This window comes from Rattus norvegicus, chromosome 3, assembly GCF_036323735.1.
Source record: "Rattus norvegicus strain BN/NHsdMcwi chromosome 3, GRCr8, whole genome shotgun sequence".
In the NCBI taxonomy this organism is placed as follows: Eukaryota; Metazoa; Chordata; class Mammalia; order Rodentia; family Muridae; genus Rattus; species Rattus norvegicus.
In genome coordinates, this window is record NC_086021.1 from 111,464,257 (window position 1) to 111,480,475 (window position 16,219).

Below are 16,219 nucleotides of genomic sequence, written 5' to 3' on the forward strand. Positions count from 1 at the left end.
CTCTTGAGTGCTTTGGCAGTTTTCTACTTAAAATTATATGGATATATTTCCATTCTTCATGGGGTTTTTGTTTGTTTTGCTATTTTGTGACGGCTATCATGTTTTCCCGGCTAGTCTCAGTTTTCAAGTGATCTTCTTGCTTCACTCTCAAGTAGCCGAGACTGCAAGTGTGTATCAGCATATCTGGGTAGTTTACTTTTTAGTGTGCTTGTTTGTTTGCTTGCTTTTTTGAGACAGCATCTTGTGTAGCTTAGGCCGGCTTCACACTTGTTCCATAGCCAAAAATGACCCTGAACTTCTGATCTTCCTGCCTCTACTTTTCCAGAGTCTGTGAGTATATGTGTGTGCCACCATACCACGTGTTTTTTAATTCACTTCAAGGTTGGACAAATAGCTAAGTAATGCCTGCAGCTCGTTTCATGTGGTGCTGGAAGTCACCCCAAGAACTTAGTGAAGGCTAGGCAAACACCCTCCAAACTGAGGCACATGCTGACCCATCTCCATTTTCTACTGTAAATGTACATACCTGTTTTTTGTTTTCTTTAATTTTATGTGTATGGGTGTTTTGCCTGCATGAATGTCTGTGCACAGTGTATGTGACTGGTACCTGTGGGATCCAGAAGAGGACATCAGATGCCCAGGGACTGCAGTTATAGACAGTTGTGAGCTGTCAAGTGGGTATTGGGGGTTCAAACTAGGTCTTCTGCAAGAACAGATACTTTTAACCACTGAGACATCTCTTCAGCTCCTGTATTTGTTTTAAAATATGTGTGGGAGGTAGGGTTTTGAGGCAGGATGATCATTAATTGAGGCTACCCTGGGCTATATAGTGGGAACCTATGTCCAAAAAACAAAAAAACCTCAGTCTTGGACAACTCTAAACATCCCTGTGCCTCATTTTCTTCCTTAAACTGGATCATTTTTTTCCCTAGGTTTTTATGAATTTTTTTTTTAGGAATTTCTGTGTGTGTGTGTGTGTGTGTGTTTCCATGTGGGCACTTGTGCCACAGAATGCATGAGGAAACTGTAGGACAGCTTCCTGGAGTCAGCTCTCTCCCTCTACCACATCCCAGGGATTGAATTTAAGTGGGCCAGTTTACCAGCCACAGACCTGACTGTTTTTCTAACCGTGAGTTAATGCACATAAACTGGTTGAGTGCCTGGTAAATGCTGCAGGTGTTACCAGAATTTTGTTAACCTTAAGTCCTAAGAAGTTGAATTGCTTCAACTTTTCAAATTGTAATCAGTAAGTAATGACCTTATTGTAGATTCCCTTGTCTTTTGTGTACTCTCCTTCAAAAGGATGTGGCATTTCCCACCATCCACTAAATCTTTTTGTTTTATATTCTCTGACCACTTTGATATTACTTTTCTCCTCGATCTCTTCTTATCTTGGGTGCTCTTTATAGATCTTCCTTTCCTCTGTCTGGGAATAGAAAATTTAGAAAGAGTCCTGGGTAGGCTTGATGGCACTAGCACTAATCCCAGCACTTAAAAGCCGGCAGAACTCTTGAGTTCAAGGCCAACCTGGTCTACATAGTTTAAAGACAGCCATGGCTACAAAGAAAAGACGCTCGCTGCCCCCCCCCCCCAAAAAAAACCCAACAAAATTTTTTTCATGCTTTTTGTCATGTCTTTATTAAGTTAATGTTGTCTTATTTGAAAATGGTCTGTTTGCTGGCATGCATTTCTACCTCAGTTACACTTACTTCATAATCTAATACAAAGTAAATTTTACTGTGCAGCAACTCTCAGCAGTTTTCTTCTGTGTTCCATAGAAAACTGTTTATTCTGTTTCCCTCTGTATTACTGGCCCAGGCCAATATTCCCCGATATATAAATAATAGATACTCTTGTTACTAGTACTCATGGTGCCAGAAATTATGCAGTTTTCTCTCTGATCTGTAAACACCACCACCACTGTTCTGATGAACCATCTTTCCCCCATTACATCATCACCTGCCAGAAAAATCACAATGACATCCAGGTGTTTTGTATCTCAATTTAACTCTGCTTGGCTCTTTTGCCCTCTCTGTTAAGTCTGCACTACAATTAGCCAGTCTGTTTTTCCAATATATATTCTTACTTACATAGATATTTTCACTCTTCTACAGAAAACCTGAGTCTCCCAAGTTGGCTTCTACAAACCCAGCTTCTCATGGTGGCCTGAATTCCATCTACTCATTGAAACCTTTACTTGTTACAAACTCTGCCCTTCATTCCCTTTCCCCTGAATTTTATAGGATACAGAACATATACAAAGTAATTTAAAGTTAAGTTCATTTCTGTATTGTTCTTAATATTGGTTTTATGTTTCTAATTAAGTTATAAGATCTTTAATAGATTTTGATTATAGTATCCCCATATCCACTTGGTAAATCCCAAGAACACATGATGAACACTTTGTTGAGAGAAGTGTTGGGAATCAAGTCTAGAAGCTTGCACATGAAAAAATGTTCCTCCACTTGAGCTGCATGCAGCTCCTAGTCCTCACAGACATTTTAGTTAGGAAAGTAAAGTGTCAAATAGTACTAAGATTACTCAAAGGGAAGTAAATTTAGGTATAATTTTATAAAAAAGAAAATAGTTTGCATATACTTAATTATAATTCACAAGGGTCTACAATATCTGGTTATAATTTTAGTTCATACAATTACAGTGAAGTGCGTAAAGTATATGAGGCATCCACCAGGATAGCCAACCTATTAAATCTTATTGCTGTGTATACCACTATATTATGCACTTTTATCTATAGCCTTTATCTTTTTATTTTTTATAGTGTTAGCACTCTACCACTGAGCCATACCATACCCTTAGCACCATTTATAGCTATAATTAATAGGAAAATTATCGCTTTCTTAAGAATAAAGTTATAGGAAAAATTAAGAAATATAGGTTGGCAAAACTTACAAATTGTCTTTTTCCTTCAGTTGCTAAATTGTGTTCACCAGAATTAAAATATAACTCTATGCGTCAAGTTTAGTCCAGCAGTGCTTGAAAATGACGATGGAGCAGGAAAGGCCTGCCACATGGTGGCATGGATGCAATGGGTTTATTTGTAGACACTCCTCTCTTGACAGCTTTACTGTAAAACTTGAGTGAGGCACAAAGAAAAAATGGTCCCAACCATTTAAACAACTTGAATGGTCCCAACTTAAACGACTTGAAAACTTATTCGTACATATTTATTTATTTCGAGAAGGGTTTTGAAATATATTCTCTTGCTATAGCCTTGGCTGTCCTGCAACTTATTACTTTGTCAATCAGGCTGGCATAAGTGTGAGATCTTACTGCCTCTGCCTCCTGAGTGCTGGGATTGCAGGTGTATACCATCAGACCTGGCCCATCTGTGGTCGTTTTTTTTGCAAATTCCTTTTTTTTTTTTTTTTTAATTTATTACACACACACACACACACACCTACCTGCATGCCAGAAAAGGGCATTAGATCCCAGGATAGATGGTTGTGAGCCACCATGTGGTTGCTGGGAATTGAACTCAGGACCTCTGGAAGAGCAGACAGTGTTCTTAACCACTGAGCCATCTCTCCAGCCCCTGCACATTCCTTAAAACTATTTATATTTTGTAATCTTCAGAGATAATTTTCATTGTGTTATGGTCTTAAAGAAAAAAATGGGGGGTTGGGGATTTAGCTCAGTGGCAGATCGCTTGCCTAGCAAGCGCAAGACCTTGGGTTCGGTCCCCAGCTCTGAAAAAAAGAAAAAGAAAAAATGTTCAAAATAGGAATTCATTTGTTTTGGGGTTTCATGATTAGACTTACAATTTTATTATTTTTTTTTTAGAGATAAGTATTCTCTGTTTAGTCTTAGCTGTCCTAAAACTTACTTTGTAGCCCAGCCTCACTTTGATTTAAGAGATTGCCTGCCTCTTCCTCCCTAGTGCTAGGATTAAACAATTTTTCATAATTGGAAGTTGAGATCTTCACCCCTCAAACTCACATTAGTTTGACCATTAAGCGTAAGGATTGTACTTCAGAGTGGAAAAGATTCTGAGAGCAGGTTAGAAGTATAGATTGCAATTCCTTTCTTCATCACCATAAACAACTGCCATACGAGTTCCTGTCTGCTCAGTACTGTCCAAAATCACCTTAGTGTGAGTGTGTATGTGAGTGTGAGAATCTGAGTGTGTGTGTGTGAATGTGTGTGTGTGTATGTGTGTGTGAGAGTGTGTGTGTGAGTGTGAGAATCTGAGAGTGTGTGTGTGTGTGTTTGTGGTGTGAGTGTGTGTGTGTGAGACAAAAGTTGCTATGTAGCCACTTGAACTTTGTGATCTAATTCTGTATGTGTGTGTGTTTTTTGTTTTACATGAATGCAAGTTCCTATAGAGGCCAGAGGTGTTGGATCACCATCTATAAGGATAATTAAGTTATTTTACAGAAGGGTGTGAAGTAAAATAAGATTAATGAATGTGACTGAGAAGTTTAATTTTTTTTTTTTAGAGGAGGTCTCACTGTATATCTAGCTGGGCTAGAACTTGCTATGTAGACCTGCCTCTGACTTCTCCCCCTCCTCAACACACCCCTAGATGCTGGGATCACAGTAGTATGCTGCTTTGCTTGAGACTAAGAATATTCATAAATGTGATATTGTAGGTGGGGTATTTCTCACTACAAATTTATACTTTTTTGATTATTGGTGGGATTTTTTTTGCAGCACCTGGACCTTCCAGATGGTTTATAATTTCAGTCCTTAGAACAGCCTTTTGAAGTGGATATTACCATTCCCTATAGTGTAAATGGCAAAGCTGATGCTGGCAATGATTAAATAGTTGATACTGTATGATCATATTCTTTTCATTTTATTACAATGCAGATTTTATTTCTAAAGTAAGTTGAAAATAATTGCTCAATTATTTTGAAGAATTTTTTTAAGATTTATTTATGTATGTGAATACACTGTCACTGTCTTCAGACACAACAGAAGAGGGCATCAGATCTCTTTACAGATGGTTGTGAGCCACCATGTGGTTGCTGGGAATTGAACTCATGACCTTGGGAAGAGCAGTCAGTGCTCTTAACCACTGAGCCATCTCTCCAGCCCTTGAAGAATATTTTTAAGGGGCTGGAGAGATGGCTCAGCAGTTAAGTACACTGGGTGTTTTCCAGCTGACTTGAATTGTGTTCTCAGCATTCATGGGGTAACTTGCAGCCATGTATAACTCTAGCTCCAGGGGATTTGACACTTTCTTCTACCCTCTAAGGGCACTGCAGGCACATGGCGTACAGACATACATAACACCAAAGTACTTGTACACATACAAATTTCCTTAAAATTTTTTAATAATGAAATCATGATGGAAATTTGGCAGTTAGTAAAGTGCTTGCTTTGCAAGCATAATAAGAATCTAAGTTTAAAAGCAAGAGAAATGGCTCAGGGTTTAGAGCATATATTGGTTCTTGTGAGTTTGATTTCCAGCACCCCCATCAGGCAGCTGATAACTGCAATTCCAGTTTTAGGGAACCAACACCTCTCTGACTTCCTTGGTCACATAGACAGACACACATATTCATGTTTAAATACATGCTTCTGAGTTTAAATCCCCAGAGGCCACATAAAAATTGAGTATGTCATATCTGGAATCTTAAGCAGAGATAGGTAATGGATCCCTGGAGCTTATTGACAGTCAGCCTAGTCTAGTCAGCAAACTTCAGGAACAGTGAGAGAGTCTGCTTCAAAAACAGGACAGAGGGTCAGTGAGAGTGTTTAGTGGGTAAAAGAGTGCTGTGCTCATGGAGCCTGATGATGGAAGTGATCCCTAGGACCCACATGGTGGAAGGAGAGGACAGACTCCCACAAGTCTGACCTCCAAGTGTGGTCTTTGGCACATGTGCATGCACACACACACACACACACACACACACACACACACACACACACACACACCATATACGCTTTTTTAAAAATTTTATTTATTTATTTATTTATTTATTTATTTATTTATTTATTTATTTATTATACATCATACAGCTTTCTACCTGCATGTCTGCCTGCAGACCAGGAGAGGGCACCAGATCTCATTATAGATGGTTGTGAGTCACCATATGGTTGCTGGGAATTGAACTCAGAACCTCTGAGCCATCTCTCTAGCCCCACCATACACGCTCGTCTATACTAAAGAAATGAGATTATATCTGTTACAGTATTTTTATTACGGTTGGCTTACTAGAGGAGTTCTCAATATTCACTTGTTGATTAATGATTGACAGTGAACTTGTGCTAAGTGCCAGAAAATTAACTTTACCTTTGTCTAAAGTATCTTTTTCTGCTGTATTTGTTGTGCTAATACCAATGAAAAATAATCAGCCTAGTGGTGGTGCACACCTCTAATCCTAGCATTTAGGAGGCAGAGGCAGGTAGAGAACTCAGCCTGGTCTACAGATGGAGGACCAGGAGAGCTAGGTTACCCAGAGAAACCTTGTTTCAGGAGGGAAAAAAGAAGACAGGATTTAAAAAAAAAAAAAGAACGAAAGCATTCAGGAGGCAAGACAGTTGTGTAGGGGAAACAACGAATTATTTTGAGAAAGTGGATGCTTTATCACTAGGACAGACAGACAAGACAGCTCTGAGAACTGCTTAGCAGCCTTTTGTCCAGTCCATGTTTTTTTTTTCATGGTCATAAAAAATCATAAATTATTCTTGACCATTGTTTCATAAAGATGAATTATGTCACACATTACTAACACATGCTCATTTATCATGGTCCTACGGAAGCCCTCCTTAAATAGCTAGCGTAGCTAGTTCATTTTATATGAGTGCACAGTAATCCATGATGCCGGGCGTCGTAATTGATTGTCCTGTTTACGTTGTGGCATTTACTTTAGACTATTTATGTTTGCAATAAATAGCCTTCCTCAACTACTTTATATAACCTGCTGCTTTGGTTTCTTTGGGATGAATCCCAGGCATGGAATTGTTGAGTCCCTTTTCTTTGAACTGAGGTAGGGTTTCATGTGTCCCAAGCTGGCTTTAAACTTGCTATGTAGCCAAGGATAGCCTTAAATTTCTGATCCTCCTGCCTACAGTTCCCAAATGTTGAGGTGACAAGAATGAGCTGCCATATCTGATTTCTATGGTACTGTGTATAGACCCAGGGCTGCGTACCACTAGGCAAACACTGTACCAACTGACTGGGTCTTTTTATTGTTTTCTTTTTAACTTTAATGACTTTTACCAGCGGCTTTCCTTAAAGGGTGTCTCATGCTTTATCCACTAGTGTATAACTTTTCCTTGCTTGTTTTTTATAGAATTAATATCCTTTTTTCCCCTTTTCTGTTTTTTGTTTGACTTGTTTTATTTTTGAGACAGGGTCTGTCTGTGTTGTCCTGGCACTCACTTTGTAGCTCAGACTTCTCCAGCTCAGATAGATACTTCTCTCTCTGCCTCCTGAGTGCTAGGATTGGAGGTGTGCACCACATTCCCTGCTTATTACCCTTTTAAAGTCTTACCATTCTGGTGAGTGTAGATTGATACATAAGGTCTTAGTTTGTCTTTCTCACTTTGAAATGTGTACATATTGCCACATGCTTTTTAACTTTACCTCTGCTGGGAGTTGTATATTCATGTCCTTGGGTAGTTTCAACAATGAGTAATTTGATTTTTCTGACCAAGTGTAAGAACTGTAAATATCTGCATGTAGGAAGCTGGTGACCTTCAACTCCACTCTCAGATGATTTGTATCGTGGCCTTGTGTTTATGGATGTTTCAGAGGGGTTTGCATGCGCTACAAGAAAAAGACCAAGAAGCTGACCCATACTGTTAATTGCTTTTCTATTCTTCCCCAGAGGAAAGTTACCACTAGCTTACCTTTCTTCTTTCTTTTCTTCCTCCTCCCCTTCTTTTTCTTCTTCTCTAGGATTTCTTTATTTTTATTTTATGTCTCTGGGTGTTTTACCTTTGTGTATGTCTATGCATTACCTGGATACAGAGCCTAGATCCTTTGTAACTAGGGTTGTGAGCTGCCATGTAGATCCTGGGACAAGTACTCTGCAAGAGCAGCAGTGCCTTAACTGCAGCCCATACTGGCTTTTAAGAAACAACAAACCTGAACCAAATAGGCAGGCTGAGTCCATCCTACCACAGCATGTGTTCCTGGTTGCTTGGTAGAGGACTAGCAGCAGCCTGCTTGCTGTCTGTATCTACTCCTCACCCTCAGAGAGGAGTTGGCCTCTGCCAGCACAGCTCCATGAGTCACAGAACAACCAAAGTGTAGCAACCAGAAGAATGTAAACTAACATGGACACAATAGGCTCCCGACAAAGCAGCTTCTGTAGAAGGACAATTGGAAAATACATTATTGATTGATGCAAACCTGGTGCCAGAAACCATTTGTGAGCCAAGTACAGCACAGTAGGTCAACGGAAGTAGGTCATATAGACTAATTGCTTGGAAATCTAGCAGACAAACTTTGAATAAAAAAGTAAAACTAGGGCTGGAGAGGTGGCTCAGTGGTTAAGAGCACTGACTGCTCTTCCAGAGGTCCTGAGTTCAATTCCCAGTAACCACAAATGGCTCTCAACCATTTGTAATGGAATCCAGTGCCCTCTTCTGGTGTGTCTGAAGACCACTACAGTGTACTCATGTAAATTAAATAAATAAAACTAACATTCTGGGTTGGGGATTTATTAGCTCAGTGATAGAGCGCTTGCCTAGGAAGCGCAAGGCCCTGGGTTCGGTCCCCAGCTCCGAAAAAAAAAAGAACCAAAAAAAAAAAAAAAAAAACAAACTAACATTCTGAGCCTATAGTCAGAAGACCTTAGACGTACAACGAAAAACAAACACTGACAGATCATACATTAAAAGGAAGATGTATTGTTGTTTTGTTTGTATTGCTTTTGTTTTTCTTTTTTTAATGGATTTTGTTTGTTTGTCTTGGTTTTTTTTTTAAAAGATTTATTTATTTATTTTATGTGAATGCACTCTCGCTGTCTTCAGACACACAAGAAGAGGGGATCGGATCCCATTACAGATGGTTGTGAGCCACCGTGTGGTTGCTGGGAATTGAACTCAGACCTCTGGAAGAACAGTCAATGCTCTTAACCACTGAGCCATCTCTCCAGCCCCCTGCTTTTGTTTTTCAAGACAGAATTTCTCTGTGTAGTCCTGGCTGGTCTGGGACTGGTTCTGTAGACCAGGCTGGCCTGGAACTCAGAGATCCACCTGCCTCTGCTTCCTGAGTGCTGGGATTAAAGATGTGTGGTACCATGCCCAGACTAAAAGGAAAAACAAAAATTTTTTAAGTGAAAAAGACATAAATTTACAGGTTCACAAACACTTTGGGTTGGATTTAACAACCACTCTATGAGATGTATCCATACTAGGCAAAGATCCTGAGACACGGTGGGTCATGGGCCTAAGGGGGAACGTACTACAATTATTCTGACAGTACATTGCAATAAAATGACTCCTAATGGCATACTGTTACCCACATAGAGCACAGCATCTCTTAGCCTTCATCAGAGAAGCTTCCTTTTACAGTAGATGAGATTAACAGAGAGTCTTAATGGACAGTGTACAGAAAGAGAGATTTTGGAGCATTCAGCCCTGAATGGGATGTCTTTATTGTGTTTCTACCCTCGAAGTTCAGGGATCTAAGGGAAGGGGCAGAAAGGTTGTAAGAGCCAGAGGTGTGGATGATTTTAAGGGAGTATCATTTTCCAGACACAACGGGAAATATACATAGATCTCACAGACTGATAGGGTGCACAGACCTGCCCAAGCACAACCTGACAAAATCCCAGCTCAGAGGAGGGGAAGTGGGCGCAAAGTCCACTCCCACACCAAAAAGCTGCTTGCAAATGATAGAGAGAGGGAGTGACAATGTAGGTGTGCCAGCCACACTCCAGGGCAGACCCCACACTCAGGAGTGCTTAGTTGGCTAACATAAACCAGGCTCTATAGTTTGCCGTGGCTTTTTTCTTCTGTTTTGTTTTATTTTTTTTTTTCTCTTTTTTTAAGAGAGAGGGGAAAAATATGAGGTAGGGTGGTGGAAGGATATGGGAGGAGTCTGGGGGTGGAAAAGAATATGTTAAGTAGCTGGACATGGTGCCCACCTCTTTAATCCCAGCCCCCTGAAAACAAGTGGATCTCTGAGTTCAAGGCTGGCCAGTCTACAGAAAATGTTCCAGGAAAGCTGGTGGTTCATAGTGAGACCCTGTCTCAAAAAATATATTTTAGGAGTCTCTTAAACAACCCTGACCTACAGCTCAAAAGAGGGTTTCTCATGTTGAGTGTTGAGGTTTATGTTAGATGGTCCAAGAGACGCCAAAACAGACTGTTATTAAAGACAACATGCACTTCAGACAGAAGCCCCTGAGTTGGATCTACTCTGAAAGCCACTTCCCTGAGGACTAGTTTTCATGGTGTCAGAAGGTACCACGTAAGCTTCCAAAGGAGGGAAGCAACCAACACTCCTACCCAGCTATGTTGCCTATGAATCACAACAAAGACCAGCATGGCACATAGCCCTAAAGTGCAGTAGTGGCATGCCAAAACCTAGTAGTCCAGCACAGTCCCTAACTACAGTCTAAGGATGTGTCCATGTAGCCACAGAAAAGTGTAGTCCTCACTGCTTATCAAGGAAAATTCTCTTTGCAACAGAGAAAACTAGAGTCAATCACAGGTAAAGCCCACACCCAACTGATAAATCAACACAACTGGACCTTAGGCTCAAGGGTTGTTGTGGGAAAAGGGATGGAATGATTGTGTCTCCTAGGAATGTCAGACGCTGCACCCATAAGGTCTCACCAACATGACTGCCTAAACATTAGCTTAATTAGGTGGCTACTAATAGACATGCTGATATGAATGGGAGCTCAGAAGGCCTCAGCCCTACACAGAGAACTATGGACAACTAAGGAATGCTGAGAGCAGACAAGTAGTCTTCCTAGGGAAGAGTCACCAGTTGGCTATCCAGTATCAAATGGTCAGTCCTTAAAATACAAGTAACATCAAATAGACTGAGCAGCTGTGTTTATTTAAGAATATCTATATGTATGTAACAACAGTGAAAAAGAGCCATGAATTTGAAAACAAGGAAGGTTATATGAGAGGGTTTTGAGGTGTAGGAAAGGAAGAAATGATGTAATTATAATCTAATATATATTATATATACACACACACTTATATATGTGTGTATATGTATGTATATATACTGTATAAATTTCTCAAAAATAAATTTTAAAAAATTGCTAGTTTAACGGGTATACTAAATTCCAAGCAAAAATTTCTGGCAGTTATAAGCTAATAAGTGATTGCTTTGGAAACCAGTTCTCCCCTTCACAATGTGGGCCCTGTTAGTGAAACTTCTGGATCACATGTGTGTACCATTATACCTGACTTATTTGTTATTTTGAAGGAAAGATTTATAAGGTTGATTTTAAAAAAAAAATGGTCAAAAAATTAGTCAAAAATTCAGAAATAGTATGTTGATATTGTAAAAAGAGTAACGTCAATCCTATTTCCTATGTTTCTCTTCAGATTAAAGCTAAAAATTATGACAAGGTTGAAAAGGTAAGTTCTTTTACTATATTTTGAAGTTTAAGAGTTTCTTTATGGGGGTTGGGGATTTAGCTCAGTAGTAGAGCACTTGCCTAGCAAGCGCAAGGCCCTGGGTTTGGTCTTCAGCTCCGAAAAAAAGTTTCTATATTACCAATATGATATATAAATATGGTAAAATGATATAAGTTTCTGAATCCAGGTAGTAGTTATATATTATAATAATATTTCACCTTTTTCAAAGCTTAAAAATTCGTTAGCTTTCAGGAAATATAAATTAAAGCTACTTAGAAATTCTAATTTATTCTAGTCAAAATGGCTAAAACCAAGAAAAAGATGTCACTAAGTCCCGCTGGAAAGGGAAGTGCTTCAACACCGTTAGTTGGGTATAAAGTCGTGCAGCCCTATGGAAATTAGCATGGGAGTTTCTCAAAAACTGAGCAGTGGGAGCCGGAACTGCTGACCACATGGTTAATCTCTGCCTTTCAACCCCATCACTGCATAAAAACCAGACTTGTAATGCACACCTATAACCCAAGCCTTTGGGAGGTGAAGACGGGAGATTGGGAAGTCGTTTTTAGTACATAGTTATGTTAGGTCGAGGTCCCGCCTGAGAAATAAGCTGCAGCAGTGTATGGTAGCATATGCTTTTAATCCCAGCACAAGGGAGGCAGGGGTACCTGGGTCTGAGTTTGAGGTTAACCTGTTTTACATAGAGAGTCCCTGGACGACCAGAGATATGTAGTGAGACCCTGTTTCAAAAACAGATAAATAGCTATATGTGGCCCAAGTATACCAGACTTGGCTATATATTCAAAGGATTCTAACTCCTACCATAGAGGTATTTATGCATCCATGTTTATTGCTATACTGTTCATAAGAGATATACCCAAGTATACCAGACTTGGCTATATATTCAAAGGATTCTAACTCCTACCATAGAGGTATTTATGCATCCATGTTTATTGCTATACTGTTCATAAGAGAAGAAATGGGCCAGCCTAGATGTCTATCAACCAATGAATTAAAAAAAAATCAGTATATATGCAGAGTGGAATCATTACATTTGCAGGAAAGTGAATGAAACTAGATACTAGATATCCTGTGTTAAGCAAAATAAACCAGACGTGTATGGAATACACTGGCCATGAGGGCAGAGGGAGCGATTGGGAGACAGGGAATGAGTAGGAGTGTAGGTGAGGAGAAGTAAGGGACAAGGTCAATAAGGGCAAAAAATGAACATGCCTCAATGAAATTTATTTCATATGCTAATTTGAACTGAGAAAACATTACAAAAGAAAAATAATTGTATTTGTTCACTTATATATTTACTTATGGTTCTGGGGAAATGAAAGGAAATGACTATATTTGTGAAATGCATGGGCATGATTTTGATTGTCTAAACTGAAAGGATTGTTATTTGCCTTTTCAAAATCTGCACCACATGCATGCCTGGTGCCCACAGAAGTAGACATCTGACCTGCTGGAACTGGTGTAATGGATGGTCGTGAGCTGCCTTATAGATGTTGGGAATCAAACTAAAGTCCTCAGGCAGTGCTCTTAACCACAGAGTCACCTCTCCATCCCTCTTATATGCCTTTTATTAATAAGAAAATTAATTCCTGAAAAGTCTGACTATTTTAAATGCTGTTTCATTCATGCAAATATGAAATGTATTTATCTGGACGCTGATACTATTTTCTTATATTTAAAGCTATTTCAAAGATGCCTTATGAAGGTTTTGCACATTGATTTATGGAAGTGTTATCTTTCATACGTCAGAGAAACCAAGGGTAAACTGCCAAGTTACAAGTAAGTGAAATCATGGTATTAAGAATGCATATTGAGGGCTGGAGAGATGGCTCAGTGGTTAAGAGCACTGACTGCTCTTCCAGAGGTCCCAAGTTCAAATCCTAGCAACCACATGGTGGCTCACAACCATCTGTAATGAGATCTGATGCCCTCTCCTGTTGTGTCTGAAGACAGCTACAGTGCACTTATATATAATAAATAAATAAATCTTTTTTTTTAATAAAAGAATGCATATTGAGCTAGGTGTAGTGGTACCCACCTATAATCCTAGCACTGAGGAAACAGAGAGACAGGTATACCTCTGAGATTGAGGCCAGCCTAGTCTACAGATTGAGTGCCAAGACGGCCAGGGCTACACAGAGAAACCCTGGGCCGTGGCTGGTATTGATGCATGTGGTCTCTAGACACAATCATTCCCACATGTCTCACACCAGCTCTGAGCTATAGGTAAGAAGAAACCTAAGTATTTGAAAAGTCAGAATTCTCCAAGAAATCAGGAAAAGTGGTTTAAATAAAGCCACAGGCACTAATCTTACACTTGAGAACTGACTCAACCAAATTTTTCTGTATTAAAACACTGTGTATTTACAACATGATAGTACTTTTTTGACAGGCTTGTCAAACTTTTTCGAGAAGCTTTTTAATGATTGTCTTAGCACATGCTCATCAATTATATGGTACAATGTCCACTTAGGATGTCTAAGGCAGCTACTTAGTAGTGAACTCCGCACTGTGACATTCCTATCTTCAGATACTCTCTCAGTGGATGTTCTCTGACATGTTTGATAGTAGTTTTAGGTTTTGATTAGCTTCTGATTTCTTTTCAAACAGGGTCTTGCTTTGTATCAGAGTAGTATGGGGTATATACTAGATATCCTAGGCTAGCCTTGAACTTACTATATAACCCAGAATGGCCTCTAACTCAGGGTAGTGACCCTGCCTCAGCTTCTTGGGATAACAGGTATGGGCCATAAACCTAACTAATAACAAATTTTTAAAATTATTTTTCATGTTCCTTTCAGAGAAAAAATGGCTCAAGCTTATGACTTTGCACTGGATAAAATTGGAATGGAAATTATGTCCTATCAGGTAGAGTTCAATTAAATATATACACAAGGGCTGGGTATATAGTTCAGTGGTAGTGTACTTACCCAGCATGCATGAGACTCTGGGTATACTCCTAAATATGAAAAAATATCAAAAAACATATTAACATTTTTTTTTATTTCTTAGATTTGGGTGGATTACATCAATTTCTTAAAAGGCGTGTAAGTATTGTCTTAATTTTTATTATATAAACAATTGATTTAGCTATAATACAATTAATGATACTTTTTATTTAACTTCAGGGAAGCTGTAGGATCTTATGCAGAAAATCAGAGAATAACTGCTGTCCGAAGAGTTTATCAACGAGGTTGTGTTAATCCAATGATCAACATTGAACAACTCTGGAGAGACTACAACAAGTATGAAGAGGTAAAATAAGCCAGAGTTTACTACAAGCTGGCCATTTTAATTATTATCTATTGTAAACGTAGGGAATCTAGCTTCTAGTGTCAAGTGCCTGAATATTAGTGTTGCCCAGTGTCTGTTGCTGCTACTGGCTTTTGTTTTGTTGCACCATGAATTAAACACTGAGCTTTATGCATATGAGGGAAATGACCTACTATTGAACTATATATTCCTAGACATGTTGTTTTATATTTATTCCAATAAAGAATTTATTTTTTTAAATAGTACTACAATAAACATTAATTTGCAAGTATATCAGTGGTATGATGACTTCAGTCCTTTGGATCACTACCCAAGAATTGTATAGCTGGATCATTTAGTGGGTCTATATGTAGCTTTTTAAAGAAATCTGTGTTGACTTTTGAATTAATTTACATCCCCACCAGGAATTGTTCCTTTTGTCCACATTGTTGCCAGCTATCATTGTTTGCTTAATGACTGATTTGACTAGATTAAGACAGAATCTCATGATTTCATGTCTATAAAAATTCCTGGGCTAGGAGCTAGAAAGATACCTACCTCAGCAGTTGAGAGCACTGGATACAGAGGACCCAGGTTCAATTCCCAGTACCCCACATTGTGACTCACAACCATTTGTAACTCCAGTTTCAGAGAATCCAGCTCTTCTTCATGGCTTCCATGGGCACCAGCCATGCACTGGTGCACAGGCATAGCTCAGGCAAAACAATAATACACATTTTTTTTAAAAAGAAAAAAGTAAAACAAACAAACAAACCCTTGTCCAGTAAGACGGCTCAACAGGTAAAGGCATTCTCTGCCCTGCCTGGTGGCCTGAGTTCAGTACTCAGCCCCCACATTGTAAAAGGAGAGGAGCCACTGCCGGAAGTTGTTCTCATCCCCAGCATGTGCTACAGTATGTGCACCCACCCATCCATCCACACAAAGTAAAATAAAGATGTGTCCTATTGGGCTGGGGATTTAGCTCAGTGGTAGAGTGCTTACCTAGGAAGCGCAAGGCCCTGGGTTCGGTCCCCAGCTCCGAAAAAAAAAAAAAAAAAAAAAAAAAAAAAAAAAAAAAAAAAAAAAAAAAAAGATGTGTCCTATTAATAGGATTGGATCGCCCACTCACGATTGACAGAGCGGATTCTAATGTAGAGGCGAAGGAACACATGTAGCATTGTGATGTGTAGAAGCCACCGGACAACTGTGTGGAGTCAGTTCTCTCTACTTATACCTGGGTTCTAGAGATGGATCATAAGCCACCAGGCGTTTGTGACAAGAGCTTTACCTACTAAGCCGTCTTGCATGCAGTCTACTTATTCTTTCCCAGCTGCACGTGAGGCTCAGTGTAGTGTTTGTCTGGCTGCCTAGCATCCAGGAGGCTGTGGGTTCGATTTGCAAAACTGTAAAGAGATATTTTAAA

At 39.3% G+C, this 16,219-nt stretch overlaps 2 protein-coding genes across 2 annotated transcripts in view; one reads left to right on the forward strand and one right to left on the reverse strand.

Annotated features, from left to right (window-relative positions):
• Cstf3 (cleavage stimulation factor subunit 3) overlaps window positions 1–16,219 on the forward strand; it is a 71,249-nt gene that overhangs the window by 42,966 nt on the left and 12,064 nt on the right. The window contains exons 4-8 of the mRNA NM_001077672.1: window positions 11,494–11,526; window positions 13,226–13,323; window positions 14,346–14,412; window positions 14,557–14,591; window positions 14,673–14,799. Of these exons, the coding sequence (NP_001071140.1) occupies window positions 11,494–11,526; window positions 13,226–13,323; window positions 14,346–14,412; window positions 14,557–14,591; window positions 14,673–14,799 (360 nt within the window). The remainder of the gene's footprint in view (window positions 1–11,493; window positions 11,527–13,225; window positions 13,324–14,345; window positions 14,413–14,556; window positions 14,592–14,672; window positions 14,800–16,219) is intronic.
• Window positions 14,531–16,219, reverse strand: part of Tcp11l1 (t-complex 11 like 1) — a 68,767-nt gene continuing 67,078 nt past the window's right edge. The window contains exon 10 of the mRNA XM_063284359.1: window positions 14,531–16,199. Within this exon, the coding sequence (XP_063140429.1) occupies window positions 16,081–16,199 (119 nt within the window). The 3' untranslated portion in view covers window positions 14,531–16,080. The remainder of the gene's footprint in view (window positions 16,200–16,219) is intronic.